Raw genomic sequence first — 16,037 nt, forward strand, 5'->3', positions numbered from 1 at the left:
ACTGGCCTCCTGGGGCATTGACAAGGGCAAACATATATATCCTTTCATAAAAAGAACAAATTTTACACCCCAGTGGCTTCCCATAAGCTTTTCTAGGGAAAGAGGTGAGCCTGGCACATTCTCAGGATGCCTGGCCATTGGCTAAAATATCCAGGGCTCAAGCAGTATTTGCTGTCTTCTTTACCTTAACGAATAAGGAAAATAAATACGGCTTCTTCATGGACTAATAGGCCCAGGTCCATACCCCCATCCCCTTTGGAGCTTCCTGCTCTCAGGTGAAAAGGTCAGGAAGGAAGAAAGCCCAGGGGCTTTCAAGAATCTGCCTGTCCACACCATTTCCACCCTATATTCCCAGTTCCCAAACTGAGCAAGGCTCAAGGCTTGCTACTTGGCCTTTGATAGTCATCACATTTTGATCATCTTCAGTTTCCTTGGGCATTTTCAAAGTGATGAAGAGCCACAGGAATACGATACCCACTGAGAGTATGAAGCATTTCCTGATGGAACACCGCATCGCGTCTGCGTCAGGATATGGTTCCTATAGCAAGAAGTCAATGTGTACAGCTGGAGGACTCTCTCCCTCCAGTCCATGCCTAGAACTTCCCTTCTGCCCTCTGGAAGGCTTCCCCACTTGTATTAACCACCCCGTGTCTGCCCCCATATTCTATCTTTCCTCATTGTTAACTGATTTCCAAGATCTCAGCTCACTATGACCTCCGCCTCCTGGGTTCAAGCGATTCTCCTGCCTCAGCCTCCCGAGTAGCTGGGATTACAGGCACGCACCACTGCGCCTGGCTAATTTTTGTATTTTTAGTAGAGATGGGATTTTACCACGTTGGCCAGGCTGGTCTCGAACTCCTGACCTCAGGTGATCCACCCGCCTCAGCCTCTCAAAGTGCTGGGATTACAGGAGTGAGCCACCGTGCCCGCCATCCAAGCACACCCTTTTATCTGATCTAGGAACCTGATACAACAGAGCCTTATTCCCTGCTAAAGAAGGAAGGTGACATGTCCCATGATGATATTTGTAGCGTTCACTTCATATGCTTGGAGATTCAACTTCCCCAAAGTCTCCCCTACTCAAATTGATGAAGGTTGGCTGAGGCTTTAGTGATACAGTCAATTTTTTTTTTTTTTTTTTTTTTTTGAGACGGAATCTCACTCTGTTGCCCAGGCTGGAGTGCAGTGGCACAGTGTTAGCTCACTGCAAGCTCCGCCTCCCAGGTTCACGCCATTCTCCTGCCTCAGCCTCCCGAGTAGCTGGGACTACAGGTGACCACCACCATGCCTGGCTAATTTTTGTATTTTCAGTAGAGACGGGGTTTCACCTTGTTAGCCAGGATGGTCTTGATCTCCTGACCTCATGACCCGCCCGCCTCGGCCTCCCAAAGTGCTGGGTTTACAGACGTGAGCCACTGTGCCTGGCCGATACAGTCAACTTATCTGAGTAAACAGATGGCCATTGTACTTTCCTTACCCCTGCTTTTTTATTTTATTTTTTGAGACAAGGCCTCGCTCTGTTGCTCAGACTGGAGTGCAATGGTGTGATCATGGCTCACTGCAGCCTTGACCTTTCGGGCTCAAACGATCCTCCCACCTCAGCCCCCCAAGTAGCGGGGACAACAGATGCACATCACCACACCCAGCTAATTAAAAAAACATTTTTTTTTTGTAGAGATAGGCTCTCCCTGTATTGCCCAGGGTCATCTTGAACTCCTGGGGTCACGTGATCTTCCTGTATCAGCCTCCGAAAGTGCTGGGATTACCGGCGTGAGCCACCACCCGTGCCTCCCACATTTTTTAAAACACAAATCAAACTATTAAAACAACTAAACCTGAAGTGTTGCCAAGTGCTATGCCAAATTGGCGTCTTTGTCACTTTTTTTCATAAAGAGTATCCTTAATTTATTCCAATCTTTAATCTTAGTCACAGACCTTGATTAGAACATGATTCTGTTAACTTAGAGTAAAAAGAAAATCCTTTCCTGCATGTTGGGTTATTGGAATTCAGGCTGGCTCAGCCTCAGAAGTGCTTGTATGCTGCTCTCTTCCTCTGTGAGTGTTTTTTCTCTAGTGAGATGTGTTTCTCTGATTGCTTCAAGATTATCAGAGGAAAGGCTTTAATATGCCTTCTCACCCCTTCTTGATTCTTTCCCTGTGTGATCAGTACACAAAAGAAAAGCTGTAGTCAGTGATTTCTGTGCTCCTGAGGCCATACTATTCTCTAATCTTCCCCATTCCAGGGATGCCTTCCAGTTTAGTATTTTGGTAGAGGTTAGCATGCTTTTCTCCCTTAGCCACTTCGCTTTTTGACGAGTTATAAAAGTAGGCTGGGCACAGTGGCTCACGTCTGGAATCCCAGCTCTTTGGGAGGCTGAGGCAGGAGGATTGCTTGAGCCCAGGAGTACTGAGACCAGCCTGGGCAACATAGGGAGAGCTCCACCTCTGTTTAAGAAAAAAAAATAATAACAATAATACTTACATCTCCAGGTAATCACAGGGATGAGGAAAAAAAAATCTTATAGTAGTAAGGCTTTACAGATTAAACTTTTCTTACTTGGCTTTCTTAAGGAAAGACTTTTAGTCCCATAGGTGATTCACATACAAACCTCTTCATGTAAAAGAAACAGGCCTCTCTTCTCTAGACCATAAATATGTGTATGTGTGTGTGTGTGTGTGTACACCGCTGGGCACGGTAGCTTAAGCCTGTAATCCCAGCACTTTGGGAGGTCGAGGCGGGTGGATCACCTGAGGTCAGGAGTTTGAGACCAGCCTGGCCAACATCGCGAAACCCCTTCTCTACTAAAAATACAAGAATTAGCCAGGCATGGTGGCACATGCCTGTAATCCCAGCTATTCAGGAGGCTGAGGCAGGAGAATCACTTGAACCTGGGAGGCGGAGGTTGCAGTGAGCCGAGATTGTGCTACTGTACTCCAGCCTGGGCAACAGAGCAAGACTCCACCTCAGGGGAAAAAAACAGGGGTGGGGGCTTTTGGGCCAGGCGAGGTGGGACTGGGATAAAGATCACCCAGTGAAAGTGTGTGGGCACTCAGCCCTGTAATCCCAGCATTTCGGGAGGCCAAAGCAGGAGGATCACTTGAGGCCAGGAGTTGGAGACCAGCCTGGGCAACATAGTGAGAACCCGTCTCTACAAAAAGTAAAATTAGCCAGGTATAGTGGCACATGCCTGAAGTCCCAGCTACTCGGGAGGCTGAGGTGGGAGGATCGCCTTAGCTCAGTAGGTCGAGGCTGCAGTGAGCTGAGATTGTGCCACTGCACTCCATCCAACCTAGGGGACAGTGAGACTCTCTCTGTCTCTCTCTCAAAAAAAAAAAAAAAAAAATAGGCTTTAGGCAGGGAATAAGGCTCTAATTGCAGTTAAAGGGTTTCACCACCACAGGCATAGCTCTGTTCCCCTTTGGTACCTCCCGTGTAGTTTCCCAGTCACAGAGGGAAGACTGCTCTCATTCAGCCCTCTGAGTTCAACAGACTTCTGGAAAAGGCAGGAGACAGAGAGAAAAAAAAAAGGAGCTGGGGTGATAAGGACCAGTCACTGTAGGAGTAATGAACAGAGGGTGAGGCCAGGCACAGCAAACAAAGGTCTCCCCAGTTTTCTATCCTTGAGCTAAGCTCCCTCTGTGATGTTACTGTTGTGTCCTAGCCACCTACTCCCCATTGTCAGAGGAATGCACATGCAGGACTTACATGTGACCTGTTTGTGCTTCATCACTGGGAGCTATGACTTCGCATTCACCCTAAAGACCAGCATCAGTATCTTTTTAGATACTGAGCACTCACCTCCCCACCCCCACTGTGTCCCCTACTTCCTTACGTATCTCCTACATTCTCTCCTTCCCTCCTGTTGGTTCCACTGACGCTTAGGCTCGGACTCCTACTACCTCTCGCCTTCCCAAGTTCTTCACCCCTGCAGTTATCCTCTTTCTCTTCTGCATGATCCACTTCTCCCTTTCTACTGGCTGATTCTCATCACTAGGAAAAGGAGGTTTATTATCTCCCAGTGGGAAGAAGGCAAAAAGCAAAATGCCTCCCTGAATTTGTGTTCTTTTCCAGTTCTGTGCCATTTCTCTACAACTGCACACAGCAAAGCCCCTTGAAAGTGTTGTCTTTGTTAATTAGCCCCACTTCATTTCACATTCTCCCTTCTCATCTTACTGAACCTTTCTGCAACTTTGACTCGATTGACCGCTACTGCCTCCTTGAAAGACTTTCTGGGGGCGCAGCCCGGTGCGGCGGCTCACACCTGTAATCCCAGCACTTTGGGAGGCCGAGGCAGGCGGATCACAAGGTCAGGAGTTTGAGACCAGCCTGGCCAACATGGTGAAACCCCGTCTCTAAAAAAAATACAAAAATTAGCTGGGGGCAGTGGTGCGCACCTGTAGTCCCAGCTACTTGGGAGGCTGAGGTAGGAGAATCGCTTAAACCTGGGAAGCGGAGGTTGCAGTGAGCCGAGATTGCACCACTGCACTCCAGCCTGGGTGACAGATCAAGACTCCGTCTCAAAAAAAAAAAAGACTTTCTGCTCTGTCATCTCTCTTGCCACGCTGATTGCTCCCTCTCAGTTTCCTTTCTTGGCTCACTTTTTTCCCAACCTGTATATGTAGCAGTCTCATAGGGCTCTCTTCTCCTCCTACACACTTTCCCTGGGTGATTTTATCCCAGTCCCATGGCTTTAAGTAATACAAATACACACACACACACACACACGCACATACATGAATGTGTGTATGTTATCAGGTAACTCCCAAATCTTATCTCTAGCCCCAACTCTTATCTTGATCCCTATCCTGAGCTCCAGATTACCTGACTATTCAACATCTTCAATTGGATGATAAGATATCTCAACTTTGACAGAACCAAAATAAAACTACAGATTCCTCCTACCTCCCAAATCATTTCCTCCCCAAGTTTTTTCTACCCCAGTATATAGCACCACCATTCACCCAGTTAAAGAAAAAAAAAATCAAGGAGTTATACTTGGTACCTCTCTCCCTTTTTTTTCTTTTACTCTTGATTTTTATATAGAGACAGGGTCTCGCTATGTTGGCCAGGCTTGTCTTGAACTCCTGGCCCCAAGTGATCCTCCTGCCTTGGCCCCCAAAGTGCTGGAATTATAGGTGTGAGCCACCACACCCAGCCTTCTTTCTCCTTAATACTCCACAGTCTATTTAATCCTGCTACCTTTTCCTCCAAAATTTACCCAGAATATGATCACTTTTCTTTTTTTTTTTTTTTTTTGAGATGGAGTCTTGCTCTGTTGCCCAGGCTGGAGTGCAGTGGCGTGATCTTGGCTCACTGCAAGCTCCGCCTCCCAGGTTCACGCCATTCTCCTGCCTCAGCCTCCGGAGTAGCTGGGATTAGAGTCACCCACCGCCACATCCGGCTAATTTTTTTGTATTTTTAGTAGAGACGGGGTTTCACCATGTTAGCCAGGATGGTCTCGATCTCCTGACCTCGTGATCCGCCCACCTCGGCCTCCCAAAGTGCTGGGATTATAGGCATGAGCCACCGCGCCTGGCCTATATGATCACTTTTCAAAATCATCTTCTGAACTACTGCAACCATCTCCTAATTGATCTCTCACCTCCACCCTGATTCTTCTGCAATCTGTTCTCCATGTGGCAGTCAGACAGACCTTTTCAAATTGTAAATCAAGTGATACCCACTCCCTGCCTACAATTCCCCAGTTTCTTCCCACTGCAAATAAGATGAAACCCAAATTCCTACCCATGGTCTGAGGGCTTTCACCTGATCTAGTGTTTGGTTTTTTTGTTGTTGTTTGTTTTTTTGTTGTTGTTGTTTTTTGTTGTTGTTGTTTTGTTTTTGTTTTTTTTTGAGACGGAGTCTTGCTCTGTCGCCCAGGCTGGAGTGCAGTGGCGTGATCTCCGCTCACTGCAAGCTCCGTCTCCTGGGTTCACACCATTCTCCTGCCTCAGCCTCCTGAGTAGCTGCGACTACAGGTGCCTGCCACCACGCCTGGCTAATTTTTTTGTATTTTTAGTAGAGACAGAGTTTCACCGTGTTAGCCAGGGTGGTCTCGATCTCCTGACCTTGTGATCCACCCGCCTTGGCCTCCCAAAGTGGTGGAATTATAGGCGTGAGCCACTGCACCCGGCCGCTGTTTGTTTTTTGAGACAGAGTCTCACTCTGTCGCCCAGGCTGGAGTGCAGTGGTGCGATCTCAGCTCACTGCAACCTCCAACCTCCCGATTCAAGTGATTCTTTTCTTTTTTTGAGACGGAGTGTCACTCTTTCGCCCAGGCCGGACTGCAGTGGCGCTATCCTGGCTCACTGCAAGCTCCGCCTCCCGGGTTCATGCCATTCTCCTGCCTCAGCCTCCTGAGTAGCGGGGATTACAGGTGCCCATCACCACGCCCTGCTAATATTTTATATTTTTAGTAGAGACGGGGTTTCGCCGTGTTAGCCAGGATGGTGTTGATCTCCTGACCTCGTGATCCGCCCACCTTGGCCTCCCAAAGTGATGAGATTACAGGTGTGAGCCACCGTGCCTGGCCTCAAGTGATTCTTCTCTCTCAGCCTCCTGGGTAGCTGGGATTACAGGCCCCTGCCACCACACCCAGCTAATTTTTGTATTTTTAGTAGAAACGGGGTTTTGCCATGTTAGCCAGGCTGGTCTCGAACTCTTGACCTCAAGTGACCCATCCGCCTCAGCCTCCCAAAGTGCTGGGATTACAGGCGTAAACCACCACGCCCACCTCTGATTTAGCATTTTGCCTGCTGCTTTGACCTCATCTCCCTCCCCACTCCCCAGCCTCAGGGACTTTCTTTTTCTTTTGTTTTTCTTGTATGTCCATTGGACATACCAAGCTGTTTCTTGACTCAGGGTCTTTGCACATCCTGTTCCTATTTAAAATTATTATTATTTTTTTTTATTTTACGATATCTTCATGACATTCAATGTTCTTCTTCTTAGAACTCTCCACTATAGATTTTCCAATAGCTGCTTTCTTCCTAACATTTAGATCTGAGCTCTGATGTTCTCTTTGCTGCCTTAGATCACTGTGGCTAACAGCACTCGCCACCCCTCCCATTCCAGCCTCCCAGTACTTTTATCATGTATTCTGTTTTTCTCATCATGTATTTCATTGTTTTGTTTTGTTTTTGAGACAGAGCCTGGCTCTGTTGCCCAGGCTGGACTGCAATGGCACAGTCTTGGCTCACTGCAACCTCTGCCTCCAGGGTTCAAGAGATTCTCCTGCCCCAGCCTTCTGAGTAGCTGGGATTACAGGCACGCGCCACCACACCTGGCTAATTTTTGTATTTTTAGTAGAGACAGGGTTTTGCCATGTTGGCTGGGCTGGTCTCGAACTCCTGACCTCAAGTGATCCGCCCGCCTTGGCCTCCCAAAGTGCTGGAATTACAGGCATGAGCCACTGCGCTTGGCCTCTCAGCATTTATTTCTACCGGAAGCTAACTTACTTCTTTGTGTGTGTGTTTATTGTCTGTCTCCATCCACTAGATTAGAATATAAGCCCTTAAAGGGCAGGGACTTTGTTTGATTCAGTGCTGTATCCATAGCACTCTGCATAAAACCTGATCCAGAGAACATGCTAAACAAATATTTATTAACTCGCCAATTATAGGGACTACATGATAATGGTGAATGGTCATCTTTCTTCAACAAACACTATGCTAGGTGCTAGGGGCACAGCAGTGTCAGGGGGACTGGGCAGTACTCCAGAGGAGGACAGTATATGGGTGATGGTTAAGCGCTCAGATTCGGGACTCAGACAGCCAGAGCTGGAATCTGGTTCTGCAAGACTTGTTGTCCATGTGACCTTGGCCAAATGACTCAGCCTCTCTGAACCCCAGTTCCTCATCTATAAAATGGAGATAAAAACGACGGCTACCCAGGACAGGGCTGGGCTAACAAAAAATAAATAAACATAAAAATAAATGATGGCTACTTTCAAGAGTTCTTATGAGGATCAAAAGAGATTATCCTATATAAATAGTTATTATTTTTAAAAATAAAAAAAGAGAGTATCCACATAAACATTCTTGGTATATAGCAAGCACTCAATAAATGTTAGCTCTTTTCTGTAAGGAATGATTACCATCTTCAACCATGGAGACCAGCACTGCTTGCTTTCACATTATACCTGAGAGGTGCATCTTCCCTTATTCCTAAACCCTCATCCCAATTTTTTTTCTTTTAGATTTTCACACAGATGCGCAACACTCTGAGAACCTTTCTGTATCTTGTCATCTGATTCCCACTTTTCTAAGGGATTTAGAGGAGGCAAAAAATAGAGAAGGAGAAATAAATATTAAAAAGCCCTGACACCCCACCCAGGTTCCTCACACACATTGCAGTTAGGGGTGGCCATCCATGACACTGTGCCTGTTGTCAGTGTGTGTTCCAGGAGTGGGCTCTGCACTTCGCTGGAAGCCAGAGTTCTCCTTTAAGCTTAAGAGCATGAACTAGACCCATAGGGTAGGGATGGGCCAGGAGCTCACCTCCATTCCAGCATTTATCTCTGGGTACTGCAGCTAATGCTCCCTTGGCAACCATTCTTTTTTCTGAAGGGCAAGAATCTCATCATCCCACTAGTCTCTTCTGGCAGGTGGAGAAGGGGTGTGGCCACAGGCATGTGTGATTGGCCCACACACTGTTTCTTAAAAATCTGATGAAAGATTGAACATTTAAGAATTGGAGGCTGGGTGCGGTGGCTCATGCCTGTAATCCCAGCACTTTGGGAGGCTGAGGTGGGTGGATCATGAGGTCAGGAGTTCGAGACCAGCCTGGCCAATATGGTGAAACGCTGTCTCTAATAAAAATATAAAAAATTAGCTGGGTGTGGCGGCACGTGCCTGTAGTCCCAGTTACTTGGGAGGCTGAGGCAGGAGAATAGCTCGAACCTGTAGTCCCAGTTACTTGGGAGGCAGAGGTTGCAGTGAGCTGAGATCCTGTCACTGTACTCCAGCCAGGGGGAAAAAAAAAGAATTAGGAGAGCTGAACAGGCATGGCTCACGCCTGTAATCCCAGCACTTTGGGAGGCCGAGGTGGTCGGATCACTTGAGGCCAGGAGTTTGAGACCAGCCTGGTCAACATGGCAAAACCCTGTAATCCCAGCACTTTGGGTGGCTGAGTCAGGCAGATCACCTGAGGTCAGGAGTTCAAGACCAGACTGGCCAAGATGGTGAAACCCCATCTCTACTAAAAATACAAAAATTAGCCGGGTGTTGTGGCCTGTGCCTGTTGTCCCAGCTACTCGGGAGGCTGATGCAGGAGGATTGCTTGAGCCCAAGAAGTAGAGGTTGCAGTGAGATCGCGCCACTGCACTCCAGCCTGGGTGACAGAGAGAGACTCTGTCTCAAAAATAAATAAACAAATGCAGACCAGTGAAAAAAAAAATGGTGAAAAACAAATGGAAAAGATATAATTATTAATTTTGTATATGATGCAGACGATATTCTGGGAGAATTCCATTGTTCATGGGGAATATAGAGGGAGTGACTGAAATTAAGATTATTGTTTTTTTCAATTATTTTATTTTATTTTTGAGACAGAGTCTCGCTCTGTCACCCAGGCTGGAGTGCAGTGGCACAATCTCGGCTCACTGCGAGCTCCGCCTCCTGGGTTCATGCCATTCTCCTGCCTCAGCCTCCCCAGCAGCTGGGACTACAGGCACCGGCCACCATGGCCGGCTAATTTTTTGTATTTTTAGTAGAGATGGGGTTTCACTGTGTGAGCCAGGATGGTCTCAATCTCCTGACCTTGTGATCCACCCGCCTCAGCCTCCCAAAGTGCTGGGATTATAGGCGTGAGCCACTGTGCCGGCCAATTACTGTTACTTTTTAGAGACAGAGTCTTGCTTTGTCACCCAGGCTGGAGTGCAGTGGCACAATCATAGCTCATTGCAGCCTCAAACTCCTGGGCTCAAGTGATCCTCCCACCTCAGCCTCCCAAGTAGCTAGAACCACAGGTGTGTGCCACCACACCTGGCTATTTTTTTTCTTTTGGAGAAGGAGTCTTGCTCTGTCGCCCAGGCTGGAGTGCAGTGGCGCGATCTCAGCTCACTGCAGCTCTGCCTCCTGCGTTCAAGCAATTCTCCTGCCTCAGCCTCCCGAGTAACTGGGACTACAGGCATGCGCCACCACACCAGGCTAATTTTTATATTTTTAGTAGAGACGGGGTTTCACCATGTTGGCCAGGATGGTCTTGATCTCCTGACCTCATGATCTGCCCGCCTCGGCCTTCCAAAATGTTGGGATTACAGGCATGAGCCACTGTGCCCGGCCATATAAAGGTAATATTGTTTTGTGAAACTTTTGTTGCTATTGCTATGCACAAAATAATACTGGAGATAAGTCAAAGTTTGAAGCCACTGTAGTCTAGAGGGGAGAGAATGGTTTGATGTTGGCAGATTAAGGGGCAGCTGGTGGTGAGATCTGAGATGAAGCTTCTGTGTCCTCTTTCTTCAGCTTTAGAAAAGTCAGTTTGGTGTTTTGGAAAGATCAAAAGTAGGTACTAGGATGAACATTCTTTTCCTAGCTCTGCTTGTGTGATTTTTGGCTAATTAACCTTTCTGAATCTCAGTTTCTCCATCTGAAAAATGGTAACACTAATACCACTCATTTCACAGGGCTGATGTTCTATTTACTCAGCCGGGCTGATTTACTCCCGGCTAATGGCCTTCTCTTATTCATGTTATTACAGTATTTCTAGTGGTTCCCATATCCCCGCTTCCTGCCAGGAAAGAGGAAAAAGGGAATTCACCTGTAGCATTTAGTGTGTCAGACGCTGTGCTGGGCACTCAGCATGATTTGGTTGAACATGGAATTCCAAATTCCCAGTTTCAACTGGGAATTTACAGTGGTGGTCTGTAAAGTGCTGACACAGTGTTGCAGCAGTTTTCATTCTATTGTAAGACTTTCATCCAAGATGCAGGCAATTCCAAACATTCCAGCTCTCCAAGGCCATTGAGCATGCTGCCAGGGGCCCCTCAGCCCAGATACCCGAATTAGGGGTGCTGGTGGTGCCACTGCGGGATGAACAGGGAACATGAGTTTCCCTCTAATCCTCACAGCTTCTCTAAGCAGCTCACAGGATTGCTCCTTGGGAGTCCAGGGCTTCTGAAGTTGCCCAACTGGAATGGGAAGAAACACGCCCTGAAGCCCTGGTGTGGCTAACTCTGCCCCTCCCAATCCCTGTGGGCAGGGCTGGCAGCACCGTGGGAATGTTCCACTTGCCAGCGCCTGACCCCCACAAGGGTCTAGCCCTTTGAGCCCCACACCCAGGTAAACCAAAGACCAGGACTGAGGGTGCAGTTACCCTGGATCTCAGTTGGGCTGAGTCATCAGAGAGGGATTCCAGGACAGGAAAGGAAGAGCAGATGGGAGGAGGAAGAGGTATTTATTAGTTACCAGGTGGCTCCCAGGACCCAGACCCAGCTTCCCAAGGACAGAAACCCAGAAATGAGCGCCTGGTCAAGGTGTGAGCTGTTCCCCAAGGGCAGCCCCGACAGCTGGGACTAGGGCAGAACAGTGAGCACAGAAGTCCACCATAAGGGACCAGCTCAGCAGAAGACGATAGCATAGGAGGGGTTGCTGGTTCCCGGGAACTAAACAGGGAATGGGGGAGGATGGGTTTATCTCACCCGTGGTGCCCACCCATTGTGGAGGCTCCCTCAACACCGTTCTGAGCCTCCTTCCTGCTTCATGTGGTCAACCAGATTCTTCTTTGTCCAGCCCAAAGCTCCATCCTCAGCCAATCGGAGCCACAGAAACTCAAGGCCATTTACCCTCCCTTTCAACAAATATTTGTGGAGCGTCTGCCACGTGCCTGGTGCCAAGGAGAGAGACATTACTCCTTCCCTCTAGAGGCTTACAATCTGGCAGGAGAGGAACATGTATGGGGAGAGTGCAGGGACACCACGGAAAAAAGACAAATACTGAGTTATAAGTGTTGTAATAGGGGGTAGTAACAAGACTTTGTAGGAATACACAAAATAAAACAAGAAGGCCAAATCGCAAGCGTTTGTGGGTTTCACAGGGGGACATCCGACAGCAAACATTCCAGGGCACCGAGAGATGGTGAGGAGAGATGATGGCATTGAATTGGAGAGATGAGCTGAGATGGACTGCGCAGAGGACGAGGCAAAGCCGGTGCACTGGAGTTTGGGGGAGACGAGAGGATCCACCGGGTTGGGAGGGGAAGGGTGGTGGTAGAAGCACGAGCAAGGCAGAGACCGGAGGCCAGGGCGGAAGGGAGGCTCACGGACGACACCGGGAGCCCTGGAAAGTTGTCAGAGGCGGCGAGGGGGTGGGGAGCGGGCCCTACACGTGCGCTACGTGCTGCGCCGGCCGCTGGGGAGCCCGGCCTGCCCCCCTCATCCCCGAACCCGGTCCCAGGGCAGTTGCACGGCGCCCAGGGGGAATGGAGGAAGTCCCCCCAAGTTTGCAACCCGGCAGCGTGGTCTTCACAACGCGGCTACCGTAAGGAACACGAGGAGCGCCTCATCAGCAGGCGGGTGTATCTAGGGGCGAAGGCTGCAGATCTGGGGCGCAGGCTGGAGAGTGGGGTGCAGCCGGTTGGAGACGTGAGGTCTGGGAGTTGGATGGACCGGATGAGGATGGAGACACCTAGGGATGTGTCCGAAGGATCTGGCGCTGCACAAATGAGGGCGGTTTGGGGGACTGAGGCCCGGGCGGGGGCGGAGTGTTGTCCAAGAGTAAGGAGGGGGTTCCTGGAGACGTGGCACTCGGAGCGGGGCTGGGTTCCGCTCCGGCCGCCTGGGCTGCAGCTCCGCTGTGGCCTAGGAACCCGAACCTGACCCCGCCTAAGGCCTCGCACCTAGCCCTCTGGAAGCTCCTGCCCCGGCACCTCCAGGCTGGCGTTGCCCAGGTCCGGCCTCTGGGGTGTCCAGCCGGCCTTAGACGAGACAATGCGGCCCGGGCCCCGCCCCCGGAGGCTGACGCGCCCGGCTGCCGGCCAATCAGCGCCCGTGGCTAGGCTCTTTAAAAAAAGAAGGGCCGGCGCGGTGTCGCTGTCAGCTGGGAGGGATCCCTCCGCCCATGTAAACATCATAAAGGGCAAGGGGAGCGTTTGCTGCGGGCGGGGGAGTGGCTGCCTTCCCGGACAGTGCTTTCGGTCCCTAGGTTCCCCTCAAGACGCCGGCAACCGCCCCCTCCCTTAACGTCACACCGCGTCCGTTGGGAGCCAAACAGCTGCGGCCTGATCTGGGAGCGATAGAATCTCATCACTTAGGGTCACTACCGGAAATGGAGGAAGCCGGACTGGGAGACCTTGAGAGTTGGGAGCGAGAGGGAATCGCAGGACGCAGCTGAGAATTGGAAAAGATTTTCTTAGGCTTGTTCTTCCTGTCCATCTCAGTTAAATAATAATCACAACTCATATAAGTCTAGAATTTGTCTCAAAGTTATGCCTACCTGGCTCGTAGGATGCCAACGTTAAGAGTGAAAATAGTCAACGCTCTCCCGAGAGAGCACATGACAAGACATAATATTCATCAAGACCCTCAGAGGCGCAGAATGCGCACCAGAGCCATCGACGATAATAATTCTTCTACCCAACTTTTATTTAGTATTATCAAATATTCAGTAAAGTTAAAAGAAATTTGCCTCAAATTCCTCTATACTCACTACCTAGATTCTATTATAACTTGCCACATCGCATATCTGTCTTGCACTGATAATTCTTCTAACAGTGTGCTAGCTGTCCCCTGGGCTTGATTCTCCATTGAAGTAGGGAGCAGGAAAAGGCTGCAGGTCCCAAAGCCCTAGAGAGCTAAGAAAAGGAATACGTTCTCCCAGGACCACTGTGAACTCTTTCCGGGGCCCGGTACTTCTGGGAAAAATTTGTTGAAGGGAAGGCGGTTTTCCTCTCCCCCCACGCCCATCCCCCTTTTTAATTGAAGACTTCTTAAGCATAAGAGATTTCCTTCCACTAGGTGAATCTGAAAGCGAACTAAGATCTTGACAAACAGTCCTTGCATACGTTTGGCAGCTTTCTGGATGAAAGAGGTCATTTCAATGTTGACGTTCTACTTTTTGAGCTTCCTCCTTTTTTCTGAGGCTGCTGGACACTACCCCCCCACCCCCGTCCCCCGTCCCCCGTCTCCCGCCAAAAGAAAAAAAAGGAGCCTCAAAAGTGTTCATATCTCTTAAAGTTCGTTAACCTTTCTTTGCCTCTGTTGCCTGCTCTGCAAAATGAGGATCGTACCTACTCAATATGGTGGTTGTGAAGACTCAGTGAGCTAATACATGCAGAGCGTTTAGAACAGTGCTTTACACACAGCAGCATTAAATAGCGGCTATCACCCATATGCACATAACTCCCAGATTTATATCTCCAATTCTGATCTCGCCCCTTCAGATTTATACCCTTCAGTCTGCTGAAGGATACCCCGTTGTGTATTTCTACCTGTACGTACCAGAGACACCTCAAATTCAAAATGTCCAGAAATGAACACAGTATCTTCTTCCCTTGAATAACTCGCCTTGTGTATATAATTGGGGTGAATGTCCCAGCAATGCCAGCGGGCTAGCATCTACTCAGGCAGGTACGCCAGACATCTGAATCTTAATACCTCGTCGTCCCCCCTCAATCTGTCACTATGTCTTAATTTTATTTCCTACCTTTGTATCCCTTCCTCATAATCATCAGCACCATTGCCTTAATTTAGGTCCTATCATTTCTTGTCTGGATTATTTCAAGAGTCTTTTGCCCCTCTCAAGCCTGACCTTGTCATAGATTGTTTCTGGATGATTATTTTCCCTGCAACATCTCCACCTCCCAATAGTCTCCATCACTTATTAGCCATGTGAATTTTGGCAAATTGCTTAATCTACCTATGCCTCACTTTCCTTATTGTAAAGTGGAAATAAGAGTACCTATCTCATAGGGTTGTGTGATTGATCATGTAATGCAATTAGAACAGTGCCTAGGATACGAAAGTGCCCAAAAGTGTTATTATTATTACTACTATTGCCTTCTCATGAACATGCTATTTGTATGTTTAAGCTGTTATCTCTACTGGAAAATCCTTCTCCGTTTCCAATACTCTTTCCAAAACCCCTTCCTGGGTTTTACTGCACCTACCATTGTGTACTGACCTGATTGAATCCTTTCTACCAGACTTAACTTCTTCAGGGCAGGAACTCTGATACATAGTAAATGGTCAATAAAAGTTGGCTCAACTGAAACCCTACGGATAAACTCCATCCACAGAGGAAGGCGCGGCCCCGCCCGATTCGGGGGCGGGGCGGGGAGCCGTGCGCGGAGGGTGGGTGGGTGGGGGTGGGGTGGGACTCTTTTTCCTCGCCGTGGCGGCGGAGGCGCACGGCGTGGGCTTGCGGCAAGACGTCGTCGTCGGAGGCTGAAAAAGCCCAAGGTGCTGCCGCTGCCCGTACAACTCGGACTTGCTGTTACCCGAGCCGCGTCTGCACGGGTCTCGGACTGAGCGGAGCTCGCAGCCTCGGTCCCGGAGCCCACCCTCGCCTCGCCCTTGCCCAGCCTGCGGTGATGGAGGCGGCCACCGCGCTGCACCCAGGCCCGCGCCCGGCGCTGCCCCTCGGGGGCCCGGGCCCGCTGGGCGAGTTCCTGCCTCCCCCCGAATGCCCGGTCTTCGAGCCCAGCTGGGAAGAGTTCGCGGACCCCTTCGCTTTCATCCACAAGATCCGGCCCATAGCCGAGCAGACTGGGATCTGTAAGGTGCGGCCGCCGCCGGTGAGTCACGCCAGCACGCCGGATCCAGCTCGTGGCTGGGGGAGGGAGCGGGGACGCGCGGGTCCGGGGAGGCCCGAGGCGCGGGTGCCGGGGAGCCGGTCGCCCCGCCGGCCTCGTCAAGTTTGGGGCTGCCTAGAAGGTCGGAGTCGAGGCCGGGGGAGGAAGACGGGGGCTTCTCCAGGGTGGGAGATGAGGAGCGTGGGAGAACCGGGGACTTCGGCGGTGCCATGGGAGGGCCGGGTCGCCGCGGGGCTCGGGCGGCCGGGTCCGGAGGTTCGGGTTCGGTTCCGGATGGAGTGATGGC

The 16,037-nt window shown here is 49.9% G+C and overlaps 2 protein-coding genes across 3 annotated transcripts in view; both read left to right on the forward strand.

The window, feature by feature from the left end:
• The first annotated feature begins 485 nt into the window (after positions 1-485).
• Positions 486-13,617, forward strand: LOC115836754. Its single transcript, XM_030819397.1, has 2 exons — positions 486-558; positions 12,121-13,617. The coding sequence occupies exons 1-2, from the start codon at positions 486-488 to the stop codon at positions 12,816-12,818; spliced, it is 771 nt and encodes a 256-aa protein (XP_030675257.1). The 3' UTR covers positions 12,819-13,617.
• A 508-nt stretch (positions 13,618-14,125) lies between these two features.
• Positions 14,126-16,037, forward strand: part of KDM5B (lysine demethylase 5B) — an 80,619-nt gene continuing 78,707 nt past the window's right edge. Inside the window, exon 1 of one of the 2 annotated variants that reach the window (XM_030818633.1) lies at positions 14,126-15,733. In XM_030818633.1, coding sequence (XP_030674493.1) covers positions 15,530-15,733 — 204 coding nt within the window. In that variant the 5' untranslated portion in view covers positions 14,126-15,529. Of the gene's footprint in view, positions 15,734-15,785; positions 15,873-16,037 lie in introns of those variants that run through there. The other variant, XM_030818634.1, reaches the window with a different exon arrangement.

The sequence above is a fragment of the Nomascus leucogenys genome, chromosome 9 (assembly GCF_006542625.1).
Source record: "Nomascus leucogenys isolate Asia chromosome 9, Asia_NLE_v1, whole genome shotgun sequence".
NCBI classification, from domain to species: Eukaryota; Metazoa; Chordata; class Mammalia; order Primates; family Hylobatidae; genus Nomascus; species Nomascus leucogenys.